General features: G+C 38.6%; 2 protein-coding genes across 5 annotated transcripts in view; both read left to right on the top strand.

The window, feature by feature from the left end:
- The window catches only part of dlg4b (discs, large homolog 4b (Drosophila)), a 34,630-nt gene extending 26,064 nt beyond the window's left edge, over positions 1 to 8,566 (top strand). For all 3 annotated transcript variants that reach the window (XM_065275652.1, XM_065275651.1, XM_065275653.2), the window contains 7 exons: positions 2,874 to 2,923; positions 3,250 to 3,297; positions 5,769 to 5,870; positions 6,071 to 6,243; positions 6,362 to 6,474; positions 6,607 to 6,698; positions 7,035 to 8,566. In XM_065275652.1, the coding sequence (XP_065131724.1) occupies positions 2,874 to 2,923; positions 3,250 to 3,297; positions 5,769 to 5,870; positions 6,071 to 6,243; positions 6,362 to 6,474; positions 6,607 to 6,698; positions 7,035 to 7,141 (685 nt within the window). In that variant the 3' untranslated portion in view covers positions 7,142 to 8,566. The remainder of the gene's footprint in view (positions 1 to 2,873; positions 2,924 to 3,249; positions 3,298 to 5,768; positions 5,871 to 6,070; positions 6,244 to 6,361; positions 6,475 to 6,606; positions 6,699 to 7,034) is intronic.
- A 4,344-nt stretch (positions 8,567 to 12,910) lies between these two features.
- ephb4b (eph receptor B4b) overlaps positions 12,911 to 16,402 on the top strand; it is a 15,181-nt gene continuing 11,689 nt past the window's right edge. For both annotated transcript variants that reach the window (XM_065275675.2, XM_065275674.2), the window contains exon 1: positions 12,911 to 13,410. In XM_065275675.2, coding sequence (XP_065131747.1) covers positions 13,338 to 13,410 — 73 coding nt within the window. In that variant the 5' untranslated portion in view covers positions 12,911 to 13,337. The remainder of the gene's footprint in view (positions 13,411 to 16,402) is intronic.

Raw genomic sequence — 16,402 nt, 5'->3', positions numbered from 1 at the left:
GCGTATAGATAATTGTCCAGCACAGTCAGTATTACATTGATCAGCACTATAGAGAGATGAATAAAAAGTCACTGAGTGTTGCCTCATCTCTGTGATATTTCTCATCACCCTCCCATCAGGAAGACGGAGACTGACATACCATTAGTTTCTGCTGAGCTGTTTTATGCTCTAAATTAAAATAAATAACTGGTTGGCGCATCCATTTCAGCAACAGAGATGAAACGAGAGCCCCTTTCATACAAAACAAACTTAATCCTCTTTTGCTCCAAATTATTTTGCAAATTGGGATCATACTTTTAAGCCAATCCCATCTCTATGGAAGAGATGTCCTTCTCAATGGACAGATGGTTTTTCTTAACTTAGTGCTAGAATTAGCAGCAGTGTGTTGTTCACAGAACAACTTAATATTTGTTTTTCCTATTTCCCACCACTGTTTTCAATTTTCTAAAGTACCTTTATACATCTTCCATTGTTGCCAGAAAACTTCAAAATATTTACAAAAATGTACATCTTGAAGTAGTTTAGTGTTAAAATGCCAGTAATGAGGTTCTTCGGTGGTACGATCAACAGTAACATTTTCAGTACAGTTTCAGTCACTTCCCAAAATTATATTGCTATCATCAGGACAGTGTTTTAAAAGATCGCTCAAAATTCTGAAGAAACCAGCTCGATCATGACCCACATTAGGTGCATATACATTTCAAAAATAAAAGAAAATTTCAGCCTTAACTAAAACAAGTCTACAATTCTCAAGTTTTTCTGTTCTTAAGACATTAACTCATATATCTGGAGAGAATAAAACAGCCACCCCTGCCCTTACATTTGTTTTGTGACTAAGCAGATATTTTCCTTCCCTAATCTACTTCATTGGCTTTAGCACTGTGTGTAAATTCTTCTACTGTATTACTTCAGAAACCAAAGCACTTTTGTGTGCATCGCTCCCACATTCATATTAAAAGACCCAACCCTTAATGCTACCATGTAAAAACTAAAAAGAAGAGTAGACAGACGAACTGAGACAACACGAATGAGAAAAACACAGTGATACATGGTAGGTCAATTATAAGACCTCTCTTTTGTGTCATGCTTTTCTACACTTTTGGATTGCGGTTAAATGTTTTTTAAGACGAAACCTCTTTAACTCCCACAAATTTCTGAAGTGTCACTGACTTCACAAATTTCTCAACATCTGGAAAAAATTCCTTCACATTAATCTGTTTTCCAAAACTATCATCCAAAAACTGATTAATTTCATCTAATGTGTACAAAGACGGATCATTTTTTCCTTGAGATTTTTCCTCAGAGTCTACCTGTGAGCAGGAATCATTTTCCTGTAGAGAAGCAGTGTCATCTGACTAAGCATCATCAGCTTCTTACAAACGCTACTGTTGGCCTTTTTCACTAAACTGCACACAAACTGATCAGCACTAGTACTTGACATCACGTTCATTTCACAATCATTAACCGGTTTAACCTCTGGAACATCGTTACTCATACCAGCACTGTTATGGACATCAGTGGTGAAACTCGTTGTCGTAGTTACTGATACGTCTGGAGTATTAGCTGGTTCATTAAAAGACACATGACTTATATTGCGTATCTTACCTCAGACGGCTCTGCTGTCTCCTCCGTCCTCGCGTGTGTAGAAACAGAGGGAACCTCAACCTCTATCGACGCCTCAATCTTTTTATTGCTTCGCTCTTTGTGTGACATCACTGCACTCAAAACACCTCAAGTGTCTGGAAGTTGATCTACGTGAGATGCCATTCTCTTGAACAACTATACTCACAAAAAAGTAAAGTAAATCCTAACCACGCAAAGATAGTTTAGTGAAAAAGGTGAACATTCTTAGCTTTAATCTCACCCAACACCACTCTCACATACAAACTCTCAGCATGCATCACGAGAGAGAGACAGAGAGCGATTATACACTGTAAAAAATACTTTGCTGCCTTAAAAATTTTTGTTAAATCAACTCAGATTTACAAGTCATGTCAACAGAGAATGAGCTCTCACAACTTATAAAATATAGTTTAGAAAAGTCAACTTAATTTTATAAGTTATAACAACTCACCTGTAGTTATCACAACTCATCTCTAGTCAAGATAAATAATAGTAAGTTAAAATGACTTGGAAATCTGAGTTGATTCAACAAAAAATTTTAAGGCAGCAAAGTATTTTTTACAGTGTAGCTTTTGAAAATGAACCATGTTTTTTTTTGGTGCATTGATAACTAATAGCAAAATCATGGTACATTTTCATAAGGGGAGCAGCACAGACAGATGTGCTTTCACATTTTCAAAGAGACACAAGCCTAAAATAGTATATATTTTCTTCTTATAGGGGGTCACTAATGTTTTATGGGGGTCCCAGCTCCCCCAGCCACCTTTAAATTTAATCACTGGCTCTCTTATAACCTGTAGTCAGATTTTCCAGATGGGTTTTATTTGTCAAAGGCGAGTTGAGTCAGAAGTTGGCGTGATGTATTTAAAGCACCAGAGTCCACAGATAATGAAATGCATGAAAACGAGAAATGGAAGTGATCTCTGTATGTATCTAACTGGACAGTGGACAGGTGAATATCTGCCCAGTCAGTCACACAAGAAATGTTTGATTCTGTGTGGGGTAGTAGAGCACTAATGATAATATTATAACTAATCTTTCTAGCTATGAGTAATGATCGACAATCACATCACTTCAGTTTTATTCAAATTCTTCTGCAATCCAAAAAGTTTCTTCTGTGTTTATATATTTACGAAGCAATGGAAATAAAGTTACAGAGAAACACAAATACAGAGCCAAATATAGGAGCCAAAGTCTGAGATTGACATTTCAATGTGTCACAATAATAATGTTTTATTCAATTCTTGTAGAGTCGAAAGAAAAGAGTGGGCACGTCTGAAGAGTAGAGACCCCAACAGTGGTAAGTGTGTCTGTGTCCGTGTGTGTGTCTGTGTCCATGTGTGTGTCTGTGTCCGTGTGTGTGTCTGTGTCCGTGTGTGTGTCTGTGTGCGTGTGTGTGTCTGTGTCCATGTGTGTGTCTGTGTGCGTGTGTGTGTCTGTGTGCGTGTGTGTGTCTGTGTCCGTGTGTGTGTCTGTGTCCGTGTGTGTGTCTGTGTCCGTGTGTGTGTGTCCGTGTCTGTGTGTGTGTCTATGTCCATGTGTATATACCAGATATACTGTAGTTATCGGTCATGATGAGCACAGAGATTCTTATTGTGTGTGTGTGTGTGTGTGTGTGTGTTACAGGACGCAGTGAATACATTGTGAGCTATGAGGCAGTGACACAAACTGAAGGTAATCCTTTAATGTTGTAATATAAATGTCATGTGTTATTGGACACAGTTTGAATGCCATAGCATATGTTCGAGTCCTGCACAGGTCCTGTCCGCCCCACACTCGCAGCTGTTAATCCAAACATACAGAACGGGGGATTTGGAATATTGTGATTTTTTTTACAAATGACTTATTTGTTAGCTTCATTATTTTTTTTTTAATTCATGTGCTCTCATAATCTTAAATCAAAAATGCAAATCACCTCCCCTTCTCTTTACGATCTCTCTTTACTTCCGGTCATATGATACGGCAGGTGGCAATAGCAACACGACCCAACCTCAAACGATCAGTTCTTAGTGGACGAATTCAAGTCCAGCCCTACCTTTTATTTATTTCAGAAGCCGTTTTACTGGGATATACATCATCATAAGGAAAATAAACTAATGGCTTCACTGAGCGTGAACACGAGGATGTAACCTACAGTATCAGTAATGAATGAGGAGTAACCTTCTGATCTCGCTGATAAAGCCAATGTTGAAGTGAATTAAACTGCAGTTCATTTACTGGCCACTAGAGGCTGGGAGTCAATCCCCATAGACCTTCATGTTCAAATGCCCAACTTTACAGCAGATAATAATATGTTTACATCCTAGTACAAAAAGTGTTTTGGTATGCAGGGACGGACTGGGGCTAAAAAACAGCCCTGGACTTTTTCCCAAATAGGCCCATCATCCGGCCATTCGCCCCTAGCCGTGCGCAACAGACAAAAGGATGTCCTGATACTATGCCACAATACTGTCAGACTATTAGACAAGGATATTTAATATTTTGTCCATGTCATATTAAACTTTGATGTATAATAAGGCTGTGAAATAATGAAAATAGCTAGGCCTAATCATTTTGTCTGTACAGCTTTCACAAACAACCACCAGGTCTTTGCCAATTCCACAATACTAAACACAAATATGAAAGACAAAGAAAAACTGCACTCTGATGGAAGACAGACAGAAAGTGCAAGCTAGGATTTTTTGGTTAAACTAATATTTGGTCAATTATTTAGCCCCCTTTCTTATTAGCACGTTTAGAGTGGTTGCAATGCATGCCTGATATTTACCCGTTTAATTCAATACCTTAGTCTTCATTGTAGCAGAAAATGTGAGCTCACTACAACCTCTCATATCCAATAAAGTCAATGAAAGAAATGAAAACCAATGCAATACGATGAATGTCCACCCACAGACTGTTTTTAAACGGGGTTGGACAAATATTTTTTGCTTTGATGTGTGTGATTTTGGTTAGATGACAGTTGTAGGTTACAGTTTGACAAGAGTTTACAGTTTGACAAAAGCAAAATGTTTTGTTTTATTGAGACTGTATACAAATATAAGCAAACACTTTGCCGTTTGAATTATGTCCCATATGAACAAAATGACAGAGTATGTATTGTTTTTATGTTTCCACTGTTCAATCGCGCCCGCGCCTCTGTCTCACACACACACGCGCGTGCGCACACACTCACATCACGTCTTTCTCTAACACTAGTTGCACATTACGTTAATTTTCACGCGAGTTTTATTTATTTTTATATCGTGTATATTATATTATAATGTCACGTGTCCTGCTACTACTGGCACTTAGCTCTTGCTGATGTGAAGTTAACTCGGTCTGTCCCTCATCATGACCAGGCTGTGGATGCTCAGGCTCGCAAACATAGACGCTCGCGAATTCCGGGAATCCGTGGACCAATCACGGCTAGTAGGCCGACTCTTCTTCCTTGTTTTTTTACACGTAGCAGAATATAAGTGATCGTATTAGTGCCTCTGCTGTTGGCTGTTCATATTGCGTTATTAGACTTTTTTTTGCCATCGGCCGGGCGAAGGCCCTCCGCTGAACGGCCGTTCTGGACTTTTCCAGAACGCACAGATTGCCAATCCGTCCCTGTTGGTATGTATAGATCATTTTGCCCTTTATGACAACTGTGAGGGGGTGAATTTTTTTTGTAACCCATCCGTTTAAATTATATTGAGCCTTAAAGTGCTGCATAATTAAGGGCGTGGCCACTTGAGTGACTACCACTGCTATCACTAGAGTTGAGCTAGGTGGGCTTGGTTTCAGCAGCAGCCGCTTCAGTTTCATCCACATCACTCCTCTTAACCTATTTTCAGTTATCTGCGAGTGATGTGTGGTGACGTGCGGCCAAGATGGCGACAGCAGACACCGCCTACTACTGGCTTCAAAAAAGCTCTTCGCAAACCCCTGTGGGTGACATTTTTTACAGTCTATGGTAATGAAATACTCTTTTTTTGACTATCGGACCCACAGCCCACCCGTGCCTAACGCTTGTCCGACTCGAACTCAACACATAAATATTATTCAAGCCGTTTCATTAACTATTAGCAGGTGTTGGACTCTGGCATATGTAAATATGTTTATTCAATGCAGAGAGGATTGTAGAATGTTCTGTGTCTGTGATGTCATTTCCTGTCTTGCAGTGCATTACGCGCGTCCAGTCATTATTCTTGGGCCGAGCAAGGATCGCATCAATGACGATCTTCTCTCTGAATTTCCCGACAAGTTTGGTTCTTGTGTACCGCGTAAGAGTTTCGCTTTAAATGATTTAACACCCACTGATACGCTGCTCTTTTACATGAATCACCAACATTTATTACTTGTGTTGTGAATATTGATTATAATGAACTCATTTTCTGTAGGTGATGATTGATTGTTTTTTAATATTTGACTTCTTATTGATGGTGTTCTGAAAACTAACGAAAAGTCTTCATGTGTTTGACAGATACGACTCGGCCGAAGCGGGACTATGAGGTGGATAGTCGGGACTATCACTTTGTGTTATCACGTGAACAGATGGAGAAAGACATTCAAAGTCATCGATTCATAGAGGCTGGCCAATATAACAGCCATCTGTATGGAACAAGTGTTCAAAGTGTGAGACAGGTCGCAGAACAGGTAAGAGTGTGTCGTGTATGCAAATGCTTTGACATTACGAATGTACAGATTTTGTTATGCCAATAAAATTGATAGAAAGAGAGAAAGAAACCGATTTGATCTGTGTGTGTTTTCTCAGCATGGGAAACATTGTATCCTGGATGTTTCTGCTAATGCTGTGAGACGCTTACAAGCTGCCCAACTTCACCCTATTGCCATCTTCATAAGACCCTCCTCCCTACAGAACATACTGTAAGTGTGTGTGTGTGTGTGTGTGTGTGTGTGTGTGTGTGTGTGTGTGTGTGTGTGTGTGTGTGTGTGTGTGTGTGTGTGTGTGTGTGTGTGTGCATGCATGTGTTTGACCGCTGTGTTATTTCATTACAGAGATATAAACAAGCGTCTGACAGAAGAGCAGGCACGGCGAGCTTTAGATCGAGCTGTTAAACTGGAGCAAGACTTCATCGAGTGCTTTACAGGTAAAAGATTCATACAGCAGGTGATGAAGATGTTTCATTTCATCCATCAGTGGTGTAGTTTCTAAACTCTTTAAGTCCTATATAAGACCAAAAGTTGGGACACTATAGAAAAATATATATAACAAAACCCATTGGTATCCTATAATGCATCTATGACAACAGCACAGCTTCATAGTAAAAGAGTCTGAGCTGACCTTTAATATCTGAAAACATTTGGTGCGTCATGAAGTGGAAAATATGACAAAGAAACTAATATAATCTCTTTTATCAGAAGATCAAAGGAAATATTTGTAATGTTTGTTAAACTGTGTTTAATCTTGTTTTGTGTTTGTGTAGCAATTGTGGAAGGTGACAGCTTTGAAGAGGTTTACCATCGTGTAAAGATGGTGATTGAGGAATATTCTGGGCCGTATATCTGGATACCAGCAAGAGAGAGACTGTAAACACACAAACACACACATACAAAGACCTCTATCAGGTGCACAGGACTTGTTGTGTGTTGTTTTGTATGTTTGTGTGTAAAGGCTAAAACACCTGGGACCTGATCAACAAACACCAACACACTGACTGTTTGGAGCTGTGTGTGTGTTTGTGTGTGTGTGTGTGTGTGTGTGTGTGTGTGTGTGTGTGTGTGTGTGTGTGTGTGTGTGTGTGTGTTGTTTGTTTGTTTTGTTTGTGTAAAAACATCAGTGGTGACACATGAACTGATGATGATGATGGGGGGTTATGTGGATTGTTTCCATGGCGATTGTGAGCTCAGAGAGTGCAGCACAATGTCTGAGGCAATATAGATCTGACACATGAGCACTACGCACTTTTCCAACACACACTCACACTGAACACACACACACACACACACTGTGTCCTCACTACAGCTGACTCTGCGTCACACTTTAAAAGGTATTATTTCCATGTTAATCAGAGTTGTTGTCCTAACCAGCTGTGACGTGATGTCATGACGAGTTATTTCTACAAAGTTGCGTCTGACAGCCCCGCCTACACAGAGATCTTATTCAATGACTTGTTCTGATTGGCTGTGTATTGTGATTGATTGGGTTGTGGCACGGCCCTTTTTTGCGTTCAGTATGGACAGATAAATTGCCTATTGATCGCTGAAATAATATTGCGTCGTATGTAGTTAGGACACAATGTATCCGACACACACACACAAACAAACAAACAACACTGAGACGCACTGTGACGTGTGCTTGTGTGTCTCATTGTGACATATCTCTATAGGGCTACTGTTTACATATAAAACTCTTTAATCTGCACAGGGAGAGAGACGTGCGTGCATGCGTGTGTGTGTGTGTGTGTGTGTGTGTGTGTGTGTGTGTGTGTGTGTGTGTGTGTGTGAGAGAGAGAGAGAGAGTTCTAGTGTTAAATATGAATAATATTATTGTATATTAATAATCTACAGTTGTACAGACCACCTCCAATGATATGAACCAATGGGGCTTTAAACACATGAACACACATGATCATTCCTCTCAGCCAAATTTACCCACAAACCTCAGTCTTATTCTTGCCATTACACAACAAATGACACACACAGACACACGCACACACAGACAAACACAGACACACAGTCATTAATACTCACGATTCAACACTTACTCTACCCATAATGCACTGCTCTTAATACATTCAACCAAAGGGTTTTTTCAGCATTCTGTTTTCATTCAGTTTCTTGAATCATGTTTTACACTTTTACAGATTCATTTCAAACATTTCTCCTGCAAGGGCACAGGCGCTCTGTATAATGTGAAATAAATAAATGAATGAATACATACAATATATTTCCTGTTGTAAACTAGCTCTAAAATACTCAGATGATTAATTCATTAAAATCTTTTAATAACTCCTCACTAGTGTGGATTTCTGTGTGTTTCTGGTCTCAATATGCATCTTCTGTGTATAGTATTATTCTGGGAGCTGATTGGTTATGCAGATGACCACACCCCTTCACGGGTCATTATTACCCAGCATTCACTGAAGACATACGGCAGAGATTAAAATTCACAGCTAATGTTCAAAATCATTCTTTAAAACATTTTACAAATTTTGATGTGCGTGCATGCATGCATGCATGCGTGTACGTACGTCCTACACACATTTGTAGGGGTTAATGATGGACTTGATGTGTATTTAATCTCAGCATGCGTGTCCATAACCTTTCCTGCTGGAGCAGAGCTGCATTTTGTGTTGCTTTGACTTCTTAAATAAAGTAATCTCATTATTTGTATGAGCTGAAAGACAAGATAAACATAAAAAACTAAACATTTGACAAACTTTTATTCCTACTTTGATCTGTTTATCATACTTGTCCTATGATGTCCTGCGACACATTGTATGTGGAGCTCAAAGATGAAGTGTGTGTGATTGTATTTATGAGTGTTTATTTTTTGTGTTTGTTGCTGTGTGACAGACAATATTGTGTTTCTGCTCATCTCATATGACCAGTGAGCTCGCAAGTGAGGAATTCTGCTCCCATATCAAACATATCATCTCTCATCTGTATGTGTGTGTGTGTGTGTGTGTGTGTGTGTGTGTGTGTGTGTGTACCATCCCTGCAGGAAGTGGAATGTCCCATTGGTAGAGTGAGGCAGGGATGAGACGGGAGCCAGAGGTGAGACACGCTGTTCCTGCTTCCTGTGGTATGATGTCATGAGTGCCAGTAGAGCGGGTGTGGTGCTAACAGGCATCTCTGTGCAGGACCCTGGGGACCCCTATTGTCTGTGTGTGTGTCTTTGTTTAGGGTTAATGTGTTTCACTGCTCTATTTCACACACACGCACATGCATGCATGCATACAAACATTACACAACAGACTACCTGAGAAAGATTTTGTCAGCTGTCATATACAGATGTTCTTCAAACTCTTCCAAATAAACAAACGCCAAACTATTTGTTGAATGTGTAGTTCAGGTGGAAGAGCATTGTGTAGCAGCTCAAAGGGTCATGGGTTTGATTTCAAAAGAACTGATATGTAAAGCTTGTAGTGCACTGTTAGACGCTTTGGATAAATATCAAAAGTATAAATGTAAAATCTCATTGTGTGTGAATGATATGAACAAGAGACTTTTATTCTTATTTTTGCTCAGCCAGATCTCTGAAACAAACAAGGATTTAATATCCAGTGTTGGAAGTGCTGTTGGGATATTTTCTGTGAAGTGCTTTGCATTCAGTGGTTTGAAACAGAAGTGTTAAAGGAAATAATGGGGTGTAAAATGCAGCAGGAGTGTGGTAATGCTCTACAGTGTTTCTAACACCTCTGAGAACGGCTTCAGGTGTGACTGTCCTCATAAAACACACATCTGATCTAGACAGAAACCAGTAGACTTTGCAGTAATACGCTTGTATTTGTTACGTTTAGTAAATGTATTACCTAACATGAACCTACAATCAACAATAATGAGCTGCCAGTGGTTTCTTATTTATTTATTAATCCTTGTTATTATTCATGTTAGTTCATGGTACATAAAGTGTATTAGTAAATGGTGAAAATGAACTTGTATAATTAATAAAATATGTAGAAATTGTAAGTTCATGTTAGCAAATGAATAAAATAACGAATAGTTGACAACAGGTCATTTATTTGTTTAAAAATAATATTCACCAAAGGTCATTCAAAGGACCAGAGTCAATTATTCCTGTTATACCACGGTTACCACAGACATTGCTCTGGTGTTTTTTTAAGACATTTGACAGCTCAGGTGTGCGGTTTACAGAAACATAATCAACACCTGTGAAACATTTCTCAACCAATCAGAATAAAGCATTCAACTGTGGTATAACATGAGTTAACAAATACAAATTATTGTAAAATGTGTACTGCACTGTAAGTCACTTTGGATAAAAGTCTCTGCCAAAAGCACAAATGTTAGAAAGGTTGAAGATATAAAGCCAGAGATGAGATGAGATGTTTGTTGCAGAACATTTTCTCTATGAATGATTTTGCTCATATAAATGAAGAGTTTCGTTGCAAAACGAGATAAAACCATTTTTTAACAATTTTGTCAAAACATGTTTATTATTATGTTATCATGTTATTATTTTGTTTTATGGTGCTACTTATCTGTATTTTTTAAGTTATGAATGTTTAAATCAAAACAAACCAACTGCAGTTGAATTGAAATTAATTGGAATGCACAACCAAAAAATGAGATTTCTGAACATTAAAAAAAACGGTGGTTATCTCGTTTTGCAACGGAACTTTTCAAATATTAACTGTATTATTGAATTCAGTATTTTGATGTGTTCCTCATTTGTTACATTCTGATTAATTATTATTACATTAAAAAAACACTCATTTGCTTCTCCACAAATATGTGAATATAAAGTCAGAGTAATTATTTACAGGTAAGTTGTTTGTGAATATAGTATGTGAATATCAGATAACTCATCTGCTCATAAACTCATGAATTCATCTCATATCAAACTCTATCTATATATCTCATGTCTCTGTACAGACAGACAGTGCTGCTGATCCTCAGGATGACTTTGAAGAGAAACTCTACTAATGTCAGTGATACAGGTGGAGAGATAGACAGGTGAAGGGCTGGGCTGGTTTTGATCTCTGTGGGTTTTAAAACAGACGGTTTGCTCACAGTAACACAATCTGACTGACAAATCAGCCGAGAGTCATTGAGTTTCACACAAACACACACATAAATGTATGTGAAACTGTAATCACAATTTACACAATACAATACACACCACACCAGTGAAACTCACATTTACACACAAACGCTTTAAAAGAGCCACAAATTCACAACTGTCTGTGTGGCCATTTAAGTATTCAAATGAATATATTAATAGGATGAATAAAAGCATTAATACACACATCACAAGCAGTGTATCACATTACAACTGATGGAGTGTGTTACCTTGACTACTGTACAGTTTTAGTTACAGTAATAAACAACGATTAGTTTGTGGAATTTTTCTTTCTTTTACTTATTTGATTTCTTTCAAATTGATATAGTTTTCTATCTCTTTGCTGCTGTAAATGGCACAGTTTTACTGCAGTAAAATTGCAGTACTTTTACTTTAAATGTAAACTGTCTTAAAAGCTGACATGTGATTTATAATTTGTTGAGCTTAGGAGACATTATTAAAGCCAAAACAGAAGACCCTAACAAAGACTATCAGCCAATGAGATAAAATGTGTCAGAAGTTTAAGACGCCTGTCCTCTTCTCATTTCTTTTGAAAAGTCAGCAGCCAATATGAGCACGCGCACACACGTTCTCTCGTTACTGTCACCTCCGGTGAGCCCGAGCTTTAATGCGCGTGAACAAAAGAGCGCAGAGCGTGAGAAGACTCGCGGGAGCTCGTGAAGCGATTCACACCAACGCCGCAGATTGACAAACACGCGCGCGCACACACACACACACACACACACACACACACACACACACACACACTACACAACTAACCCTAACAGGTGTAGTAAATCAGTGTATCTCAAACCCTCTAACTTCAAGGTTGCTTCACAACAATATTTAAAGTCCCTTGATTCCCTTCACTCACAATTTCTATAAACAACAAAATTCTTTAGACTAGTGCAGCGGTCTCCAAACTGAATCTGGAGGGCACCTTTTTTGATATAGTCTACAAAAAACTTTTACTTGTTGATTTAATTTAATTTTACTTGTTATGTTTTATCATTGTTTAAAATGTTAACATGCATAAAAGAAGCCAAGCTAAAATAAAAATATGTAATAAATAAATATTAAAAATGAGGCTATTAATAGAATGATGTGCACCATGTAGGAGACCACTGTAGAGCTTAAACGATGTATATTTGTTATTGAAATAATTAAACAGTAAGAAATATCTTGCTTTAATGCATGATTTTATGATAAAAAATCATAAGTCATGTTAGAGTCCCTACACGTCATGTACTGTACTGTAATCTTCCTTCAAAACCTTTTGCGCTGGGAACGCCAGAAACACTTATAACAGAATTCTAGCGTGTAAAGTGTAAATACTAAAATGCAGATATAAAATGTGTCTACAGGATGTAAATGTTTTATTAATGATTTTTCTAACATTAAACTTTTATTGGTTGATTCGTGTGGAACTCTTCACAAAAGCGCGCTCATGTTTCTTTCTGTACAGACAGACAAACGGACCAATGAAAGAAAGCTATTTGATATATGGGCGTGTAGTGGGCGGGGTTTAAGACCAGCCTCGCTCTCATCAGATCCGAGTCTCTTTTTTTCCAGAGGAAAACTTGCGTCGACTGAAACTCCGCGTTACTTCTTTCATTGTTTTTCTTTCCTTTGGAACTTCACGGCGTCACACTTTAAATTATACACGGATTATAAACTTCAAGTGGATTTAAACAGATGAATAACACGCTTCTGGAAGTTGTGGAAGTTTTTACAGGACGAGCACGGCGCAGGATTGAGTCGCATCTGACGTAAATCTAAATCTTATTAGAAAGGGGAAAGTTGTCTTATTCTGGTTCGGGTTTGGAGCCGAGATCAGATCCTAAGATCATCTTTTAATATGTCGTGTGAAACACACACCAAAGACGACAGCAGCTGACGTTACTAGTTTAGAAAAATCATTCATGAGGTGGACGAATAATTTCATTTCAAAAGTTGGACTTTGAGGCGGGATAGATCTGAGATGATGGATCATGTATGCTGGATTATTTCCCTCCTCTGGTTCGGGTTAACTGGACTGATCTCAGCAGAAGAAGGTATGATTTTCCGTTATTATTACGTTATTAACATTGTTGTGTGTTTTCATGTGTTGGTGCGATTATTATGTAAGTTAAACAGTTCAAGAAAACAAAATAAAATAAAACATAAGAACATTTAGATTTTATTCATAATTCAGATTAAAGGCTTGTCAATTTAAATGTTAAAGTTTTTAATAGTTCCTCTCACACTTGTATGCTTTCAGGTTGTATTTATAAAACAACAGTGATTATGTTTGAAATCATTTATGTTTAATTTGTGGTGTGGATACAAGAATCTGTAAAGTTCAATATCAATTCCAATCAAGAACCTCTAATAAACCCTCTCGAGGTGCTTTCTTTATAGATGAATGTAGTTTTATATTACAGATTATTTAGTTAAAGCACCAGAACACAGATGCGTGACATCAGACTGAAACACTGTTCACATGTTAGGATGTTGGGTTTTGTTTTTCACACTTAAAATAGTTAACCCCGGGTTAATCTAAACCCCAGGTTAACAGAATCCAGGGTTTCACACTGTTCATACTTAACCAGGGTTTAAGAGATAACCCTGGGTATTCATAATCTGACGTTTCACAATGTGCTTTCCTTAAAGGTGCTCTAAGCGAATTGAAGCGTTTTAGACCATAAAACATTTTTTGTTACATACCGGAAACATCTCCTCACTATCTGCTTGCTGCCTGTCTCCTGATCAAACTGTAAAAAAACGCGATCTCTGTAGACAGCCCAGGCTTCACAAACGGCCATATCAACAAATGGCCAAACCTAGCCAGCACAAAACTAAACAAAGTATTCCAGCCAATAAACGACAAGAAGGATTTGGGGGTGGGGGTTGGGCGCGTTCATGAAAGCACGGAAGGGAGGGGGAGGGGGAGGAGTTAGCTACGCTCTGTCTGTTTGAAAACAGTTCAAACATCAACAGGAAGTGACGTCGCACATTATTCGCTTAGAGCGCCTTTAACCCTGGGTTAACGTTTTCATTTGCATATTTGCGTTGTCAGCAGTCATGATTGGATAAAAAGTGACATAAACTGACTGAAATAAAATAAGGAGAATTTAAATAACCACTTTCACATCTGAGACAGAAAAGGTGACAACTGTTTACAGAAAAGGTAAATCTCTCTTGGCTTTTTTAAGCCTCCTGGGATGTTTTTTACTCGAATTAAAGTGTTTTTCGTACACAGGCAGTGAAATGAGGTACATGCTCTTCAGTTTCTGATTGGCTGTCCATTGCTAAGCATCAAGTCATCTCATTATAACCGCGTTTTGTTTCACACTGCATGCGTTTGGCACTGCAATGCGGGGTTAACCCTGCTTCAGACTCAGAGAAGGGTATCATAACCCTGGGTTAATTTAATTTCAAGGATAACCCCGCTTTTAAATGTGAAACGCTTCTTAACCTAGGGTTTAGAACGAATAACCCGGGGTTAAGCGCAGTGTGAAACCTTAAAGGCTCACAACTGACACAAAACAACACAAACTGTCACACATCACAAGAGTTTCTCTCTCTGTGGCCTTTAATGATTAACTCAGTATTTAATGTTCTCAGATCTGTCTGTGTGTGTGTGTGTGTGTGTGTGTGTGTGTTTTCTGATGGGTGTGTGCGTGTGTATGTCTGTCTGTGTGTGTCTGAATGTGTGTGTGGGTTTTCTGATGTGTCTGTGTGATTCTCTTGTCTTGACGGGTGTCGGTGGATTGGTTCCACATTTCATGGCTCCCGACTGTGGAAAACCAGCAAAATGATCAAGTAACAGCAAAAACATCTTCGGGGTTAAATTTAGTGACTCGCGTTGATCAGTATGATAAACATCAGCAGATCACTGTTTACTTCTTTACCTTTGAGGATGTCAATGACCTCTCAAATGAGACTTAGTTTAGTTTCAGTAATCTTTTTAAAGCACTGTATGGTCGAGGGTCATTCAGACAGACCCCAGCAGAGGATCATCATGGTTATGTTTTTCCTTTGGTCACGATGAATGTAAAGACTTTCATTTGTTCCCTGTAAGATCAACAATATCTGACACTGAACAAATAATGTAGACACGTCCAGCGGGGAGACAGATGACGAGAGGGTCACCAAATCTTCACAGTTCACAGAAACTGAAATGTTAAATGGGTCTGAATGGGATACCGCTGTAAACTCACAGTGGTTGAGGGTTTTTTTTACACGTCAGCGAGACGGGAAGAGTCTGTAAAAGACCATAAAATGGACGAAAGTCAAACGAGTAATTGGAAGTCAAATTCAGGAGGTTTGTGGTGTGGAAAACTCATCTCATGAGCTCATGTCCTCCCCTATCAGTGAGTGTTTTCCATGCTGGTAAAGTTAACCAGCTGTGGTAGTTAATCTGGTGGGATGGATGCACAGCTGAAGCTCATTGTTGAAGAACAAAAGAGCAGCAGAAGAAGAAGCTTAGAAGTCACAATAAGACAAGCTGTGTTTCTAAAGCACTGCTCAATGAACCTTAACACCTTCAATATGGTCAACTTAAGAGATTTTGCATTAAACACACTCCATCTCTCTCTCTCTCTCTCTCTCTCTCTCTCTCTCTCTCTCTCTCTCTCTCTCTCTTTCTCTCTTTGTACTGTGGTTTTTCCACACATGGATGCAAACCGGAGGAGATTTGGTTTTCAAATTGCAGTCGATGAGAGAGTCAGAGCGAGCGTGTGTTGGGTTGGACCTCCAGTTGTTCACCTCTGTTGTCGTATGTGTGTGTGTGTGTATCTGGTGTTTATACTTTGTGACTGGAATTTTGGTTAATTACCACAATGTGTGTGTGTGAGAGGTCCTGATGTTCACAAATCCTGTTAACCAGATTTTTCTCAGCAGAGAAACAGACATAAATAGAAGGATTAGCATGAGAATTGACCCTTGACCCCCCCATGATTCTCTCTTTTAGGGTGTTTTCTTGAGTCTACTTTAAAAGAGCTAAACCTAGACCTGTTTAGGTGGATTAAAAAGTGAAGCTTACCTCTTTTAGCATGCACACTT

Source organism: Paramisgurnus dabryanus, chromosome 21 (assembly GCF_030506205.2).
Source record: "Paramisgurnus dabryanus chromosome 21, PD_genome_1.1, whole genome shotgun sequence".
In the NCBI taxonomy this organism is placed as follows: Eukaryota; Metazoa; Chordata; class Actinopteri; order Cypriniformes; family Cobitidae; genus Paramisgurnus; species Paramisgurnus dabryanus.
This window is presented reverse-complemented; position numbering and strand designations above follow the sequence as displayed.